Here is a 19,786-nt window from a genome sequence, read left to right as displayed (position 1 = left end):
ATAACATTAACAACATTAACAACTAGAACAACAACAACATCAGTAACAACATCAGTAACATTTGTGTTGTTGACAGGTCCAAACTTCGTCACATGCTACAGATGTCCAGTTTATACAGGGTTCAACTCATCTTGGGAAAAGCCAAAGAGAAAGACATGCATGCCGAGTGTGCTATCCTGTATGGCAAGGTCAGTCTACTTGAAGATTATATGAGGGAAAAAGAGCAGCAGTTGATGTTGGGTTGTTTTTTTGTCCTTGTCTGTCTTGATGAATATACTGACAATAAAAAAAAGTACCCCGTTTTGATTGTGTAAAAAATCTAGTCTTTTGAGTCTTTATGCTTTTCCTTTCACATGAGTAATATTAAGTACTCTGAAAAGAAGGCCATATTTAAAAACAACATTTTGGTGCTTTGGTTAGTGTTTACTGCACCAACACTACAGGAAAAAACAGAAAACTGGCATTTTTTTCCTGACAGCATAGTGGATTGTTTCTATTCTTTGTTTTTTTAATGAAGTTTAGGTCTGTTTTTACCAAGTACTGCTATAACATTTGATCAATATCACCAAAGACAGACAGCAGGTTTAACTCAACATCTGAAAAATCGAGCATTGGCATGCTCTGCGCGCTTCTGCTGTTGCCAGGACATTCAATGACAACTGACCTTTTAAATTTTAAAAATAGGAAAAATCCGGCATGTGAATGGGGGGGAAAAATTCCAATTTCTATTTTTTAGAGTCTGCTTCTTATGTTGTCCCATGTATGTATATCTCACACGATGTCCCACTACCCTGTCCTCAGCTGGAAGACCATGACAAAGCTCTGCGTATACTGGTCCACAAGCTCAAGGACTTTGGCGCGGCTGAGAACTACTGCCAGGTCAATTCTCACGGGAAGGAGCCCGGATACAGGAAACGGCTGTTCCACATCCTGCTGAGTGTTTATCTTGACCCCAGCTATGAGTAGGAGTCTTATTTTTTTATCCTTGTGTGAAATGATTGGTGTCTTGTCATTCTGTGTTTGCTTTGATTTTTGTATGTCTGATAAATACATTGTTGATTTCCTTTTGTGGAGGGTAAGAACTATGTTCTCTCATGTTTTATTTATGTCTTCTGCTATTTCTTTTTGTGGTTATTTTTAACTATTTTTCCTCTGGGGATGTTTGGCTGTTATTATGCTGACTAGCTGTAAACAACACATGAAGTTCTACGATCTCTTCATTGCCATGTCTGAGATTTTAGTGCTGATGGAGGATGCCAATGGTGTATCCTACTTTTACTATTTCTGTTCTTTGTACATGCTGTTCTTGTTTGTCTTGCTTTTCCCCTTTTTCCCTCCACTAAATGGTTATTTTTATGTTAATGAGCTTCTGTTTAATCAAACTTAACTGATTCCATCCATGATTTTTTCAGGCAGAATTATTTTTCCCTGTTCAGTTTTAAACCTGGAGTGCATCTATTTAATGCGTTACTGTAAAGCTGTAAGTTACTCTAATATGTATTTTCATGCACCAAACTGATGGGAATCAATAGAGGAATCTGTTTTATATCAATGACAATGACCTATAATCTGTTTGTATTATATTTTCCCTCAGACAAAAACGAATGAGGAAAACAAAATTGCGCTACACCTCTTGGAAAATTTCGACTTACCGCATTTTCTCAGCTCTACAAGTCCTTATAATCCATAGGAATCAACACAAAATTGTAGCGATATCACCCTAGCATACATTTATGCAAGAATTTCACAAATTTAGTTTAATATCTTTCTTTGAAGGGCCTTTTTATTATACTACTAAGCTAATTGTTGTCTACCCTTAGATCTAGCTTACATAACGACAACAAAACAACGATTTTTGCAAGAATTTTGCGGAGTTTCGTTCGATATTGGCACTCAGAGATTGAGGTCAGGCTTGTTTACTAACTCTACTTCCTTTTGACAACTTAAAAAGTAGGAACTATGTTAAAAAGTGCACATTTTTTCCGAATTTTGCTCAGATTTCGTTGAGCCGCTTGCAGCGGTCAAATGGAGGTAGCGGAAAAACTCAGAGCCGCTGTCAGCAGCCAAATGGACGGAATCGGTTAAAACAAACCACTTTATTTTTTTTTATAGTCTGATTTTGATTCTCTCTTTCAGGCGGAGAGACACCTTGGTGGCCCCTGCCATGGCTCTGCTCAATAGCTCTGTGGCTGAGTTCGACACCGTTAAGGTAAAGGATTGTGCTTACTGATTCAACATTAAGGGTCAGGTCGGGTCGGGAAGACAGGCTGGCCTAGGCACACTTGTCAAACTTAACCTTTGATTTGCTTCTACATGATTAAATTGGCAAGGCTGATGCTGTTTGAGAGAATGGAGAGTAGCAATACAACAGAGGAAAAAAACTGGTGATTACAAATTTTCCTACTAAGTGATAACATCCTGTCGCTGTCATGTGGAAAATTCTGAGAAGCATTTTTGCTCCACTGTTAAATATTTATTTACTGGTAATTTCTGACAGATTTCATTATTGTATGTCATCGTTGTATTGCACAGTGAGGACTTGAAGAACGGGACTAAGGCTTGGACATCCTCAGTATCCCCTGTAGTCTTCATTTGATTGTGCTTCAGCACACACTCTGTGTACAGAAAGTTCTGTCCTAGATTTGCAATGTGGTCATTGTTTTATTGGCTTTTGTTACAAATTTTTTCTGATCTTGGCAAAGAAACAAAAAGTGTTTTGTTTTTGAAAATTAGAAGGGGTTTTGCCCAAATCGGAGCAATTAGAGAAGTCTGGCCAGGAAGGGCTCTACCATGCTGCCAATTAAGCAAAGCCAGATGGGAATTGTTGAAATGTATGCAAGCTTTAAGATTCATAGTAACTGATTTAGGAGCTGAATACTCTAAGATGGGTCTTTTCTATTATGTTTTTGTTTTATTCTCTTACAACGTGGGAGCAGTGCTCAAATAAAGAGATTTAACAGTGAAGTCAAATTCCTTGTCTTAGGGAATGGGGACAGAGAGTGAGCAGATAGATTGAGATGCTTCTGGAAGGTCTTTGCTGCCCCTGTTTTGTTGTTAGCGATCCAGCTGCCCCTGTTTTACCTGCCAGTAAAGTGCTATTATTGTGTCATTGTGGTGTTTTTTTTACTCTAATAAATCTTTATCCTTCCAACTAAAATTAAGCTGCCTGTGCTCTGCCTCATAATCTAGAACTCAACAACGACAATAATGTAATCTTATCTAAGTCATCGTCTTGGTTAATTTATTTTTTGTCCCCATCTCCTCTCACAGGTCCTTCAGCTTCTGCCTGACAGCTGGTCTGTCGGGCTGTTGGCTCAGTTCCTGACCAGGGCTGTCCGCAGCAGCATGCACAACAGCCGCACCACTCGGATCCAACGCATGATGGCCAGGGGAGAGAACCTGCAGGTCAAGCAGACATTCATTGAGTTGCAGAGAGACGCCATTGTTATGAACGATGAGAGGTGAGAGCATGTAACAGGTGCTTAGATTCTATGATTCATTTGCTACTCACGAACACGTAATCATGCTCATGTATTCCTGTACACTCAAATAATCATGGGAGGTTACGGTACTGCATGGGTCTAATACTGCTTTCAATCCTGTTATACCGCCAGCGTGGCTTACCTCCAGGTTTCACCATTGAACGAAAAGGAGTGTTTATATGAACATAGCATAAGTCACTTTAAAATGCCAGCTGCCTAAGTTGTATGGTCCTCTCTAAACGAAAGTGAATTTTCCTGACAGCACCCCTTGCAAACTGGCTGCTGGAGATACACACTAAAAACTGGCATAGCAACTGCTGGGCAGCTTACATTGATTATCTCCCTCTCTCCCACATTTGGTTCTGCGAGCAGGCAGATGTCACATGTAGGAAGCCTGAAACTGTCTCATCAAGACAGTTTTGATCAGATGAGAAACATGACTATATGCGAGGCATCTTCGTGAAAGCAGGCACTCGTGGAAATAATGAAATCGAAGAAACAGGCATTTTTCGGCCAGTTTGAAAATTTTTATCAAATAATTGTTCTTTGGCGCTGCACCTTTTGTGTCCTTTAAAGACAAATTTCCGTATATGAGTTTTATTGAAAAACATGAATTAAAGGTTCACAATATTTAAATGTTCAGTTTTTAAGAACTCTTAAGCTATGGAAGTTACTGAACTTTGGCGGCCATTTTCCTGTTAATTTTTACTCTGAAACCAGGTGACCCCGACCTCCTTCAGTGGCGAATATGTCGAATTCTTCTTAAGAAAGATGGGCATTTTTTTTATCGAAGGCAAGGCTTCGAAGAATATGCTTCTAGATAACTATAATTCCACATGCCTAAAAATTGACAGGGGGCTCTCGTGGCCTAGAGGTTAAGGTGTTGGCATCTCATTCAAAAGGTCCCGGGTTGGAATCCGGGTAGCGACCGAAAAATTTTCTTCTCTAAATTTGTCTACTTTCACCTCATTTCCAGCTCTCTAGCAATGTTCTGTCATCTGCTTTCGTCTCCTCTTTCTGCCCCCGCCCCCTCAACTCCTTTGCCCCTTCCTCTGAGCTCCTGATTCTTTCTGCAGCCTTTCTACTGCTACTCCTTCGCTTCTTCTTACTGCTGTCTTTCATTCACACCCCTGATCTTCTGGTAGGAAAGATCTACACCTACCCTTCTCGGACAAGGGCGAAAAATCTCGGAGGGCCTGTGTGCAAGTTGCGCACGTTAAAGATCCCTTGGTGGTCTAAAATCGATAAGAGTAGGCTTTGGCCGCCACCCAGGCAAAATTCAAAATTTCCTACCAACTGAAAATATTAGGTGTGTCCCTCATGCTTATATGACCTTATGCAGTTGCGAGCGCCGTAAAACACTTTACAAAAACAAAACAAACAAACAAATTGACAAGCGCCTGATTCCATCGCTTTGTGACACATATATAACTTCAACACATCTCTTCCTGTTAACCAGTTATACCACTCGCTCGTACATTACCGAAATACAGAATAAGAAACGTAGTGTTAAAGTTGTTATTTATTGTCGTGTTTGTCTCCTAATGGGAAGCTCACCTGATTCCGCATTAATTCCCCTGACTTACTTAGGTATTCCAAATGGGTTGTCTTTTATTTTTCTCCATTCAGAGCCTGTGCAGTGTGCAATAGAGCCTTCAACGACCCCAGTTTTGTCCGCTACCCCAATGGAGTGGTCACCCACGTGCACTGTGCCAAGAACAAGTACATCTGCCCGGTGTCCGGGAAGCTCTTCAGTGCTGGAAGGACAAGATGACCCCTGTAGACATGTAGCAGTGGCTGTGGATAGGTCTTTCTTTGTGCTCATCTTGCTTTCTGCCGCCGCTTTGTTAATTTGAACCACGTGGACTTCTATGATTATTGTCTTTGTGCCGGCCGCAGGATATGGCTGTGTTCTGGTGCAGAACATGGGGTTAATACACCAGTTGTTGTCTTCGCACTGTTGGATTGTAGCATACGGTAATGCTTATAATAATCTAACACAAAGCATCTGCCCTTGGGCACACATCGGTGACAGTTGAAGGGTTGTTGTATGCTTGCTGAAGAAAGTATTTTCTGAAAAAGTGAGATTTGGAGGTTGTGTGTAAATATAAAATGATGCTACTGAAAAAATACTGGGAGTTGTGTGGGATAAAACAGGATAAACAACAGGATGAGCAAATGCTTAATGCAAATGTGTGATGAATGTTCATGTGTTTGTATTTTAGTGTTGAAGACATACAATAGTTGCGAGCGCCGTAAAACCTCTACTATAACGAAGACATACAAGTTCTTGAATAGGTTTTATTTTGGTATGGGAGAAAATGGGAACTTGTTTCTAATTAAAGCAGATGATTGGATGGCGCCATGGCACTGAAGGGGGTGGGATTTAACTAAAAAGAGATACGTTGATTGGATAGTAGTTGTACTGGTGTTTATGGAGTAATAGTCTTTTTGCATTCTGTGTGAAAAATGTGAGCTTGATTCCAATATGTAGAAATTTTTTTTATCAAGTTTGTTTTTATGAAGGGAATTAGTGTCGAAAACAACAGGGGATAGCCTTTACAAACTATGGGTAAAAGCAGCCTCTTTTTATGTGATGTTAATTGTATTGATGGAACCATAGAACAGCTAGGATTATTTACAGTCATAGTCGATAATAATTACACAGAACTTAGAACTGGGAGTAAGCAAAGCATCCAACAAATGTACCAGGTGGACTGGAAAGACCCTTGACTTTCATGTCACTTACACACTTGATGGATGGAAGGCAGAGGGAAGAAAAGTTTGATGTGTTGTTGAGATGGAAGGATTTTATGCTCATTTTTTAGGCTAGTTTCTTTTTAGTCACGCAAGGAACAAGGATGAGAGTATTGTCCCAGAACAAGAGTAATGTTTAGATGTGGGCAAGTGTTAGGAATGAGTCGAGGATGAGAGTCAGTTTGTAGAGTTCCATAACGTATTTAGTAGTTGTGAAGACTGTAAATGGTACTGTTGTAAGTGTGGACACAGTATGCAAACTTTGTAATGCTTTATAAGGAAAGAAGAGTAATTTGGCATGGTTTGATTTAGGATTGAGGAAAGATGGTGAGGTTGGGGGTGTTCATTGAAACTTAGATTGCAATTTTTAAAAATATCATGTCTAGTGTCTTCATGCCATGGTTTAATTGTGAACTGTTTCATCCATAGCTTTGTAAAAATATTTATCTGAGATGAAGCCGAGTTCTTGATTAGTATGCAATGATGAAGAAGGCCAATGTGACGCCCATGTCCACAGTTTTACTATTGTTGTTGGAGGATGGGGGGAGCAGGAGACTAGACCAAGTTGCACAGTCTCCCCCTACTAGCTTGTTTCATCTCATGTGTGTGTTATCTTGATTGCCGTACATACCCTCTTCATTTCAATCTCCTTTGACACTATTTTTGCCTTATTTATTTTTCTACTAATTAGTTTAATACTTTCGTAAATAATGAAAATAAATCTCTTAAAGTGTATATCTGAACTATGTATAGTTGGCTAATGAGATTACAGGATGTTACCCTCAACAGTGGCATACTTGACTGACAGGAAAGGACCCACTGTTAATCATGTTGATCATAACCATCACATTCCTTTGCTTGTATTATACATATTTTGTTGAATGTTTGATTAAGTCTTCAAATCATTTTTAAGAGAAATGTGAAATCATGTGCTTTTATTTAAGTTTGTACGTATTTACAAATAATATGAAATCAGTGCTTTAGTGTTATGATAACTACATATAGTATGTCTTCGTGAACTAGCATGTCGGCATGTTTTGGGTGTAATTTTGGATTCACTGGTGTTCGAAAATATCTACTTGCTCAAGTTTTTCCGATTTGGTTAAGATTTAAATCAGTATGAAAACACAGAACTGCTGTCGCGAAAATATGAATGTGTAGAAAATGAAACTGAAATTCTACAGAAGACAAGCGTTAACCAAAATAATTTTGAGTGCTAAGGGAAGATTTTTCGACAGCCTTGACAGTTGTGACAAAAACTCCCAAAAAGTTAGAAATTGGAGTTAGTGCAAGAAAGCACCACATAATCTCGAATAGAGCTTCACTGCTTTTTTTTTGTTGTACCAATGAGTGTCTATTGTCCTGGTTAGTCATACATGTATAGTGGAACCTTCTCTAGTGACCAGCTGTCCAAGACAACCACCAATATAAATAACCTTTTCCAACCCCTCCCCCCCCTATGCATTAAAAAAAATCTATTATCATGACACTGTCTAAGAGGATCACTAGTCTAAGATGAACACATTTCTTCTCTGCATGAGGTGTTCCTTATGGACATGTTCCGCTATATTTTCTTTCTTCCCATTTTTTATTTTAAAATACTTTATTATTCTCTGCCAAGTGAATAGAAAGCGATAACAAAGCAAAAGTTACCCTGATTTTCTTAACAGTTCATATCTTATGTAGGGATAAACACACAATTTTTTTTTAATGAAAGAAAATGTTGGGGGACATTTGATCTTTCTGCTCATCTTTTGCTGATGACTTGTTTCTTCACATGTGCAAAAATTATTTGAAGTTCATAAGACTTTGTACTTTACAAGTCATATATAGTGAAGCATTTTCATTATGTCTTGTAGGACTTTTAAATTAGTGCCAGTAGACTTGACATTGACAAGCAGACGCACACACTTACACGCGAACACAAGCACACACCTGTGTACTGTGATCCGTTGGCCGATAAGAATGATGCCCCTCCCTCCTTCCCTGATCGTCTTACATGACACACAGATTTCAAAGAGAGGATTTTTTCTGTCTTTTACTGTGTCTTTGTCAGATGCTTGGTTAGTTTTTTGGGGGTCGATGTGTGCAAGACTTACTCCCTTGTTGATTACCAAAGATAGATCTTCAGAATTCCCCAGTGAAGTAGTTTTGCATCCTCTCAGCCTTTTGCGGTTATCAAATTTGACTGTTGAAGTTATTTACTATGTTGTTAAGTTGGTTGTTATTTATTTTCTGTTGCTTTGTTTGAAAAGTCATGTCTTGAACAGATGTTTTAGTGTAAAAATGTGGTGGAGAAATTATAGAGAAAGAGATGAGAAAGGAGGGAGAATGAAATTCAAGTCAAGGAAGAGATAAAGAGAAGAATGAAGAAGAGGGAGATTGTGTATGTTTGCTTGTGCATGGATGCATTTTGTAATCAATGGTTTTTATAATTCATATGTTCCTTTATAGCTTCAGATTCCATATTTATGACCATATAACTTAGCCCTGTCTTCAGTATATAATAGACTCCAGATAGAGGTTAGAAAAGTAATGTCAGAAGTGAATACCCTAGATGTTGAAATTTTTAGCCTTTTAAATTTTATTTCTTACCTAACTCTTTTTGCACCATGATCTGTCACCACTAGGTCATATGGAGCAGTGAAGGGTGATGACACCTATTGGTGATTGGCACAGATATTGTGAAATGTTGAGTCAATGTGCTACACATTGCTGAAGCTCCTGGTTGTGGGTGGTTTTAATTAATTCCGTAGAGGAAGAGCTACCTTGTATCCTGAATTTCATGAGACAGTTATTTGAGAAGCATCGCTCTTTTTCCTCTTAAAGTCATAGGTGTTCAGCTAAATTGTATTTTCTCAATGTTTTTGTTTTTTTTAATTAAAAAAAGCATGTATACTGATACACATTTATTGGCCAATGTACGGAGACGTTCATGTTATAAGAGAAGTACATTAATACAGTAGCAGTCTTTTGGTGCTAGAAAAAAGACTGAAAGAACAGGCAAAAGCAAGAGAGGGATGGTAAAATAGTAAGATGTCAGCCTCCAACCACCCACAGGGGTTTGATGAAAACTAAGATAGCTTTAGATTTATTTTGGGAGGATGGCTTAAGAGTTCCACACCTATCAGACTCGAGTAGGTTTCCCTGATGTTGAAATCTGCAACTAAGAGGTAATAGTAAAAAGGAAGGAATAGGGAAAGGACGAGAGAATTGCTTAAAAGTATATGTGTGGAACACTTAATTCGTTGTTGCTGTCATTATTTGTAGTCTGTTGGAGATCAGAGCAAGTTGGTGAAATAATGGACACGTTTCACCAGGAGCGAAAAGATCAGGACAATGCAGACCAAGCTTTATTAGAGCCATGTACTCATTGTGAGGTAATGTCTTTCTTTTCAATTAAAGAAAACAATACCATAGATTACTGAATGTACTTTTAATTTTCCCGTTTGTTATTGACATATTTCCCGTCGTTTTCCTCTCTGTCCACTTTCCTCTGCCTATACTTTTGCTGTCTAAGTAGTAGTTATGTTCTTGTATGTGATATGTATATATGTGGATACTCAAGTTGAAAAAGAGAGGTGCAATGTGAATTTTGTGTTTTTGTCACATCAGTCCTGTCTTAAGCTCACATGAGGTGCTTTATCTTTATATCACCACTCAGAACGAATACTGTTATATGTTAAAGAGGTAAATGGGTTTTTTTTCAGGAGGCTGTAAAACTATTTCGTGTTAAGTCTTGTTATTGTTTTCTTTGTTTCAGAATCACAGTGTGCTGTCTTTGAATTAAATGCATCCTGTTATTGTATCGTTCTGATCACAGAATGTAGATGTCTAAGACTGATGGTATCTTAACATATAGCAGTATTGTTTCCCCAGAGGTGAAATGAAATTGTGCAATATGGCCGTTGCCTGGGCCTTTTCTCACAGATTGTGCTCAATATGTGATGTTGTTATACATGTAGTAGGCAAGAGGAAGAGTCTGGCTGTTATCCATTGTTGTGTAAAGTTTCAAAAAGCTGCATAGTGGTTCCTTAGTATGGTGTACATTTATTGAAAATTGTTGTGCTTTGAAATTTAAATGTAACGTATGGAAAAACTGCATTGTGATGTGTCAGTGTGGTGTTTTTAGTTTTGAATTGTTGCATTGTGAAGAGAAAATGTACAAAGGCCAAACCGAACCTCTTGCAGACATTTTCCTATGGTTTACCAGCTCGTAATAATGTATGAATTGTTATGTCAGCTGTTTGAGTTGCCTGTTTGATCAAGTACTGCCAGATGATAATAGTATATAATAAATACATTCTGTAAAATGTCTGTTCTGCCTTCTTTTTAGCTTTTGGTCTGTTTTTACTCAAAGTAGATACAGGCTAGCATGCACATAATGAAAACGACTACAGGGAGATAGGCACATGGCATACAAATATTCAGGTCCTGAATTTGTTTCTTAGACATGTATATTCTCTGTATTTCAAACACATACATACCTAGCAAAATTCGTACATAATGAAAAATTTCAGCATCCCGCCAATTTTGCTAAGTGTGTGCTTGACTTCGACTGTATCTGGTTTTTCGTCTCTCCTTGCACAGACTCACTTTTCTTGTGCATCCTGTAGAGGTGTGTGAGTAACGAGTCCAGACTGGAGTACTCAAGTAATACACGCAGCGAGTCCATACTTGAGTCACAAGTAAGTTACTCGATTAAGGACTGGAGTTCAAATGTCCGAGCCCAGACTCTACCGTAGAAAAAAAAAAAAGGAAAGAAATTTGCTTTAAAAAAAATTAATATTTGTTAAAAGAAAAAATTCTAATAAGCAATTTTTTTTAATTGAAAAAAAAGACAAGAACCCCCCCCCCCCAGTAAAGACGCGGAAGAGAATAGCACAGTTTTAGGCTTCTCACCCGGGATGAGAGGGCGAGCCTTTTGGCTATTCTCACCCGTTGTGCGTTTACTGTGATACTCTGTGTAAACCAAAGAATTCTAGATCTACCCTTTTTATTGAATTCTGTGGGGTAAACAAACAATCCAGCGCTTTTGTGTTGAAAGTGTGCAATTTTGTCTGCGGGCATTGAGAGAGAGAGAGAGAGTGGGAGTGGGGGGAGAGAGACAGAGAGGGAGAGGAGTAGCCTAGATCTAACGAGTACTTCGGGGCAAAACAAAATGGCGACCGGTACTGTTCGGCTTGATTCGAACAGTGAAATAGCCGTAGCATCTTTGTAGACAGCCAAATTAGTTTGCTTTTGTGTTAAAACATCATTTTTCTTCTTCTATGTTTTTGTAAATTTGATCATCCACACCGATAGACAGTAGTAGGCCCTATTCAGAAATTAGGAAAAACAGGTCTTCTTTCATACAGGGAGAGAAAAGCCAACGCTGGCAAGTCTCATCCGGGGTGAGAGGTTGATCGTATTTTTATTTTCACCCAGAGCCACTTCACAAGATAAAATGAAATAAAATACGGTATAAACAGCATGCAGATGTCTAGAACTGCCATAAGCCTACTCAAGCGCCCTCCTAGGAAGTCACTGTATTTTCTGTCCGATATTCAGCAAAACTTTTATAATCCTCTAAAAGTCCCTTTCGGGATACTATTACTTGAGTAATTACTGGAGTCTTAAGAGCGTAGGACTCGAGTAATTACTCAAGTCCACAGCAGAGACTCCGGTCCGGATTCAAGTCTTGAAATTATTGTCTCGCACACCTCTTGCATCATGGAATATTTTCTCTCAATTCATAAGACAGAGCTCCGATTGGTTTCTAGGAAAGGTTTTCTCATTTTCACAAAGGCTCCACTGAGTTGATGGTTTTCACAAAGACCCTACTGAGTTGATGGTTGGCGGGTGCTCTGCTTTGGTTTGCTTCTTCCTTCCTATCAAACCTTTATCATCCTCATCTTTTCTCCTTTTCTTTGTGTGTCACTCTCTAGTAATATCGAGTAGTATCTTGGACACTTCTATGACTTATTTGTGTTACGAGTGCCCTAAAACTCTTTGCTAAAACTAAAAACACTTAATGACTCCACAAACATATATTATTTATATTCTATTGTTGCTGGAATAAGAAACACAACTTGCAGTGTAGAAAACAATTTTATTGACCAGTGGGTGTCGGTATGAGGTGAAAATATCACATGTTTGAAGTCTCCAGTGATCTACAGTGTGTTGAAGAGATACACAAAGTTATTGATCTGTGACTGGAATGTTTTGAAGGAACAATGGGGATCCAAAAAAAAAAGATCTGGGTAGCAAGATCAGAAATGTAGTGTAAGGGATGAAAAAGAGCGGTGTCCATAACAAGACTTGGTCAAACATTGCAAAACGAGAGCTTCATTCTGTCACAAAACCTGTTCTTAAGCTTTGAACATTGATTGAAGGCTCATTTCTCTGTAACCATGTACGGACGGATATTTGAGTCATGTTTCTTGAAGTTGAGACAAACGAAAAAAGAACACCAGAAATACAGTAACCATTAATAAAAAGTCACATCACGCTACCCATTCCTTTAAAATGACAAGTGTCGCGGATAAAATAATAAAGTATTGAATAAAATGCTGTAATCTGAGTTTTGAGAATAAGTCACAAAAAATTAGGAGCAGTTCAGTAGATTAAAGAAAATATCCAATGTATTTTATCATTAAAAATATGTAGGGCACCCTTTTCTAGTGGTTCACTAAGGCATTGAAAAGTCAACAGTTCTATTCCAAGCTGAGTTGGTAAGGAGGTGGGACAAGGTACTTTGACTTCCACAATTCACCAAGCAGCAAAAGAACACTTGACAATCAGACTTTCAATACCTGTTCAGGATTTAGAAAGTTGCCCATTTTACATAAGGGTATGATAAGTGAATGAACGGATGAGGAAGTGAAGAAACATATTCCTGCTCGTTAATACTAATATAACAATCAATATAACGTAATTCATCACTGACTGCAAAGAAATTTGAAGCGTGGAGAAAAGAACCCAATATATGTGAGGCTACTGACAAAATGAAATACTCCTTGCAATCCACAAAATGAGATATTGACCAAAAATCGACACTGGGGTCAAACTTATAGATTTTCAATAGATGCCGTATTCTTTAAGAATAACTTGTCTTTTATACTTACAAGGTACAAACTCCACCTATAAGTTTTGACATATCTATTTGAGTTAAAATCCAAGAAGTAACTCATTTTGCCAGCACGGCTCACATATGTGCCTAACTGAACTACATGTACAGGTCGTTTACCACGATGAACTATTAACAAACCATGGCCTCCTGAGTAACGAAGTCTGAGAATAGACATAAAGACACAAAGAATCTATGACACAGTCTGAGACACGTGAACAAGCAGGCAGACAACAGTGAAAGACGCTGAAGAATCACAACCGGAAACCAAATGGCGAAAACATTGTTAAAACAACTTCACATGTACCAGTCACGATAGAAACATGCATATTATTCATGAATACTGGCAAAATCGTACAAGGGTTCACATCGTGATTATTGATTCATACATTTGAATTATGATTTAATTGATATTCTGAAGGAACAGAACAACATGTTCTTTCTTTTTACCCTTTTGATGAAATAATCCTAAACTCATTTGAAAAAAAATCTCACAGTGCTCATCATTGGTAAACAATATAAGTTCACGAAACTGAGTGATTCGTGCCCCGTGTGAAGTTGTGGAGGAAATGTCACTCACCAAGAAAAAAAAACCCAACTCCACAAAACTCATAGAAAAGGTTCAAAATCAAACTAAAAATTTGATTAAAATGGCGCATGCCTGGGATAGTGACAAAACCTACCTCTTTAAGATCATTTAAAAGTGCACCGTACGTCATGATTTGTTATGAGCAGACTAACGAGGGAATGATAAGGCGTATCATGTACATCTTGACAAGCTTGAAAGCCTAGAAACTTGTGCAACCTCAGAAGCAAAATCATTTGGGGTGATGAAAAGTGCCCTTTAAATCGAATCTCAATCAGCACATCCAAAGAAATAACAAGACAAATGACACCAGTGTACCTCAAATCACAGCCCGACTTCATTGTTTCAATACTATACTTTTAACTCATGACAGCAATTATAATCATCAGATTACCAAGTACAAAAGGGTACCCACATCAGAAGCCTGACTCTTGCACCTATAAAAATGCTAAAAGTACAACTGAAGTAAAAAAAATACACAAAATTCTAAAAACTTGGACACAAGTGGACGGATCATTAAGGAATGGCGGGTATTAACATAACATCAGCAGAGCTATTATCACAATAGTAGAATCAGTATCACGCAAACCAACCACCAGATTTTTATACCAGTACAGATCCCTTAGAATTATTTATTATTCATATATCAAACTCAAATCTTAAAAGACACACAAAGAGCAATAAACACTGTACTTTCTATGACAGGCTACTCAGGTTTCATTGTGAGGACAAGAGTAAATAAACATCAGCGGAAATTTATTTACATCGAATTTAAATATTTTAACTTATTAGCATTTTAAAGTAAATTAGTTAACCAGTCGTGAAGTGAACTTTTGCAAAGGTGAACAACTTGTGTTTCGCGCGCTCATATGACCTTAGCAGTTGCGAGGGCCGTAAAACCTTATACTATACATACAAACATCAGCGGAGGAATGCTGTTAATCTGAACTCAATCATGTCTCTGCTATCAAGAGCTGATCAGAAGTACAGAGGTTCACCTCTTTGTCATTATGTGATGGCCCCATGATATTGCAGTAAACATGCAGTTTAGCACACAAATAGCAAAATAGCTGGAAATATTTTTAGTATTAACAAATTTTTCTATGTACAAGTTTCAAATGCAAAGAATATACTTATGAGAAAATTCGGGACCTGAAAATCTGTCAGTGCATCTGTCTGTAGATACTTTATTTGTTAAATATAGTTGGCTTTAGGGTTATTTTACATTCTGCACCTGGCACATTTGTATATGTGTATCCAGCCATAAAAGTTTAAAGCTCCTTTCAGAGTAATTACAGGCAATTTCTAAGCATGGGGATGACTGAGAAGCTATGGGGATGCAGTTTCCAACAGCATCATTTGATAGACTTAAAAGATACTACTATTGGTTTGCACAAACTGTCAATAGGTAGAAAACAACAAAAGGGACCTGTCTTAGAATGTACAGTCTTTGAGAGCAGAAATATTTCCAGACACAAGTGTAAACGAAAAAAAGTCCACCAACAAGCATACACACCATCACCTCCACCCTATTTAAGAACACAGATCCCTGTGAGAGAGACCAAAACAGATACAAACACATCAGGGATCAGGAACAATTCTCACACAGAGCAGCCTGGGTGTCAAATTGGCCCCCTATCCGAAAAGTTTGCCCACTCCTGTTCTAAACGTTGTTATAACCAATTGATGATTGAAAACAAAGGGCCTACCTACAAAAATGTTAAATGAGGTCTTTCTGAGGTGATGAGTGTGTGGCAAGCAAACAATAACTTTCAATATAACCTTACTGTTATAAAGCCAGTCTACACAACGCATAATACTGTCTCCAAGTTATCACACCAGAGTGCTCCACATAAAGAAGCAGCTTGTATTGCACCCCAACAATAACACTATTGCTTGATACTATTTACACGCGAGTACAATAAATATTATCTCTCCACATGCAGACCACACAAGTCACATTAGGAAACATTCTATTGTCTTTTTAAGACACCTCTTCAACATCTACAACTTTAGAGCTCAGATCTACAATGTATACTTATAAATTCTAAAGTTATGATTTCGTATAAATGACCACCACAGACTATTGAAATGAAAGAACTGCAAAGAGTAAAGGATTTTAAACAATCTCATTGTGAATTCAGTTGGATGCATCATCATAACCACAACAAAGATTACTTTTAACTTGCAAAGACAATATCTTTGCATAAACATCTACAACTTCTTCCACTCACAAATTTTCAGTTTGAAAGAAAGGTAAAGGTACTGGTCAGTACGCTTACATCTGAGTAAGAAAAATCTGAAGTCAATACAGCATTCTTTTTCAATAATTCTTGTGTTCTCCTTATGTGCCCCCTCTCATATCCTCCCACCACTTTGATGGTTTAGCCAAAAAAAGAAAATGCTGTAACTTAAAAGATAAATTAACAGTACAGGAAATAGATAAAGCCAAAAAATCCCCCATAAAACTCCACAAACAAAAGACATGAATAAGAAATAGAGAGTGTGTGAATTTATCTCTCATTTGAGAGCTGCACTTACAGGTATAAACTTTATGCCTGACATGGTACCACCACATGAAGAATGATGTAGAGATATGCTCTTATGCACCATGGGACACAAATAAAACATTTGCACAAGATTATTTGCACAAAGTTTCTTTAAAATACATATTTGACTAAAAGTATCAAAAGAAACCATAATAAAAAGAAACTTTTATGATAATAAATTTTTAAAAAACAAGAACAAACAGTGATGAATCACAAGCGAAATGAATAAAAAAAATGCTTTATAAGCATTTAAAATGTAAAAGATGAGACACGAGAGACTTGAAGATTGTGAGACATTCAGAGCTGTAAAAATGAGAACCCTTGACGACAGGAGTGCTTACAAACACGAATATTCAAGTGAGTCAGCAATATCAATGAACACTATTCCCTGATTTAAAAAATTGCCGAAAGACTTGAGATGTTCATAATAAGCAACCGCAACACTTAAAATGACCATAAAATTCTTTCACAAGGGAATCGACCAGTTTTATAAATTCTCTTAAATTTTCAAATATGGTAAAATGAAAGCTTGACTTTATCTGAATTGAAATTGATAAGCAAGTACAAACAGTTGACAGTTGGGTTGGGTTTCTAACGCTTAAAACAAAATTGCTAGCAATTTTATCTCAACTTCATTTTCAAAATTTTAAATAAAAATTATTAAAAGCAAAATGAAACCTTAAAAAAGTCATCTACTGATGCTCTGCAATGAGTGGCAGCTTAAACACACGGAATTATAGAAGGATAAAGCATATAACATTTGTCAATATACTGAGCAATACCTTCAGCATAAAACTGTCAACGGCACATCATGCCCCACAAGTGAAGTTATGAACCAACAAAATACACCACTAAACAAAGCAGTTTTCAAACATCACAAGATCAGTCTGACTTTGAGTAAGCGAGGGCTAAACAAAAAATAGCATAAAGAAAGTAAATAAGATCAGAATGCATGGAATGCAGAACATGCAACATGTTTCCAACACAAATTCTTAAAGATGAAACTAAATGTTCTACCATGAAGAAATTTGAAAAGGTACGGCTGATAAGTAAATCAAAGAGTGGACAGATGGCAAAACTATTAACACATTTTGAAAATGATTTCCTGACAATGATTTAAAGCTCTGGTACTTTACAAAAAGACCCTGACGAGGGTGTCACAGCATTGGCATAGCACTCATGAGACACTCAAAATTCAGATTAAAACACGAGGAACCCTGTTTCAATTTCGATAAATGATTTACTGAAAAATGTGACGTGTTACACTTAGGATTATAAACAAATCTGTATTCAGGGAGCAAAGAGAAGGGAAATAAAGTCTTAAAACACCTACTTTTTCACTTTAATTGATCTGCATCTGGTATTGCTTACCTACCCTGAAGCCACTTAATCACTTTAGTATATCTAGTTTGGTTCTTCACACAGATTGTTATGTTACTGAAAAAGGGAAAGTACAAAAACATTTTAGCTGTATTTTTCAAACAAACATCTAAAAGAAAGGATCCAAGTGTATTATGTCCAGGTGTGTGTTATATATGGGTGCAATATAACAGGGTTCCAAATCGCTAGAATGACAGTATGGAGAAAGCAACATTCACAAAGCAATTCCTAAAAATATAAGTGCTAGTGAAAACATGCAATTCTGCCATGTGCCACAATTTGGTGAAGAGACACCTTGCAACCCCTCAAAACAAGGCTGAAGTCACTCGGACAGAACCTACAATCTTTTCCCTGAAAGTCCAAATTACAGTGCTGCTTGAAAATTCTATCCACCTTTCCATTTATTGAAATTATACCCAGTCTCCCTTCTGAATATAGTTGTATCACACTAAATCCCAAAGAGCTTTCAAAACTCGACTTTCATAGAAACAAAAAAGTTTTTACTTTCAGCAAATTGAGCTTCATTTCCGCTGCTCTCCAGAAGTAAAACAAAAAAAACAGCATGAGAGGATTGTACAATTACAGCCTCAAGATCACTGACATAGTTTTGATCCTGTCAGGACCCCCGTCCTCCCTTCATCTTGGACAATTTACAGTTTCAGCAGCCCAAGACTCATATTAACAAATTTTGAAGCATTGAAATCCCCCCCCCCCCCACCCAGGTTGTAAGCACATAATTTCAACTCTCAAAAGATCTTCGAAATCAGTTGTGATCTCACATCCACTTCATAAAGGATCAAGTCCACCTTTCTTCTTCCTTGACTTTCTCCCGGTGACAGCGGGCAAAGCGTCAAGCCGTGTCGGTTTGCGCACCACCTCGTCATTGTGAATCTGCCCATGTACCTGTGCTGCACGAAGATCTTTGCTCATCATATCATCCTCGTCTTCATAGCCATGGTAACCATTGGTGACTGGAGAGTTGGCTTGCCTCATCGGGCGGATGGTGCCGCGTATCTCCTGCATGTCTGTAGAGACATCATAGGTAAGAAGAAATGTCTAACTGCATAAAAAGTAGCACATGATACTTCCAGGAAACTCCATTATGTGAGAAGGACAGTTAAAAGGGACAAGGGAAACTGAATAACAAGAGAATGAACAGTTCAGCTTAAGCAAATTAACCTCATCTCTTACACTTTTGATAGAAGTTTTCCTTCTATAATTAAGTTTGTCAGGAGAAAGTGTCAAAGAGCTTGCTCTGAATATTTTGGAGCTTTATTTCTAACAGGTTCTTCCCACTGTCCTTCCCATGTAACAACAGTTGGCCGTAAAAGATAATGAGAAGTAACAAAAACATGTTCCTTCAGATGCTAACTTGACTTTGCAGCAAAAAAGTAGAGCAAATGGAGAATGCACTATTTCTGGGTGCGTATCATTGAGTACCAAATTCACACATTGTGTGTCAGTTTTAATACCATCACAGAAAAATGGTGGAGAACACAACATCTCTATTTTTCAAAGCTGAGAGTTTCAAAAGATGATGTCGTATGGCAGTACATGGAGCATAAACTAAACAGATTTTTTAGTAAATCAATCCTCACACCTACTGCTGTTTTATGAGCATACAAGAAGTTAATTGTTTCTCCCCCTGAGGGAATAATTCTTTTAACCCAATGTGAATTGGCTTCTTTTTTTTTTTCTTGGGAGTATTTTTTTAACCTCCCTTTGAGAGTTGAAATTCTCCCCCCCCCCCTTACCTATAGAAAACAATTGTTCTTTTCCCCACCCTTTAAGACTTCATTTTTTCCTCTTATTCCTTGGGAGAAAACAGTTTTTCTTGGAAAGTTAATTCCTAACCTCCTGGTGACCACCCCACAGCCTTCAAAAAGATCAACTCTTCGTCCAACTACATAAAACAAGGATGAAA

At 37.7% G+C, this 19,786-nt stretch overlaps 2 protein-coding genes across 4 annotated transcripts in view; one reads left to right on the top strand and one right to left on the bottom strand.

The window, feature by feature from the left end:
- Window positions 1–10,556, top strand: part of LOC101853578 (transforming growth factor-beta receptor-associated protein 1) — a 31,969-nt gene extending 21,413 nt beyond the window's left edge. Inside the window, exons 18-22 of the mRNA XM_005106547.3 lie at window positions 77–188; window positions 802–962; window positions 2,137–2,209; window positions 3,271–3,461; window positions 5,112–10,556. Of these exons, the coding sequence (XP_005106604.1) occupies window positions 77–188; window positions 802–962; window positions 2,137–2,209; window positions 3,271–3,461; window positions 5,112–5,256 (682 nt within the window). The 3' untranslated portion in view covers window positions 5,257–10,556. The remainder of the gene's footprint in view (window positions 1–76; window positions 189–801; window positions 963–2,136; window positions 2,210–3,270; window positions 3,462–5,111) is intronic.
- A 6,112-nt stretch (window positions 10,557–16,668) lies between these two features.
- The window catches only part of LOC101853189 (kinesin-like protein KIF17), a 51,446-nt gene continuing 48,328 nt past the window's right edge, over window positions 16,669–19,786 (bottom strand). For all 3 annotated transcript variants that reach the window (XM_005106545.3, XM_005106546.3, XM_035971937.1), the window contains one exon: window positions 16,669–18,887. In XM_005106545.3, the coding sequence (XP_005106602.1) occupies window positions 18,649–18,887 (239 nt within the window). In that variant the 3' untranslated portion in view covers window positions 16,669–18,648. The remainder of the gene's footprint in view (window positions 18,888–19,786) is intronic.

Source organism: Aplysia californica, unplaced genomic scaffold (genome assembly GCF_000002075.1).
Source record: "Aplysia californica isolate F4 #8 unplaced genomic scaffold, AplCal3.0 scaffold00542, whole genome shotgun sequence".
Taxonomy (NCBI): domain Eukaryota; kingdom Metazoa; phylum Mollusca; class Gastropoda; order Aplysiida; family Aplysiidae; genus Aplysia; species Aplysia californica.
This window is presented reverse-complemented; position numbering and strand designations above follow the sequence as displayed.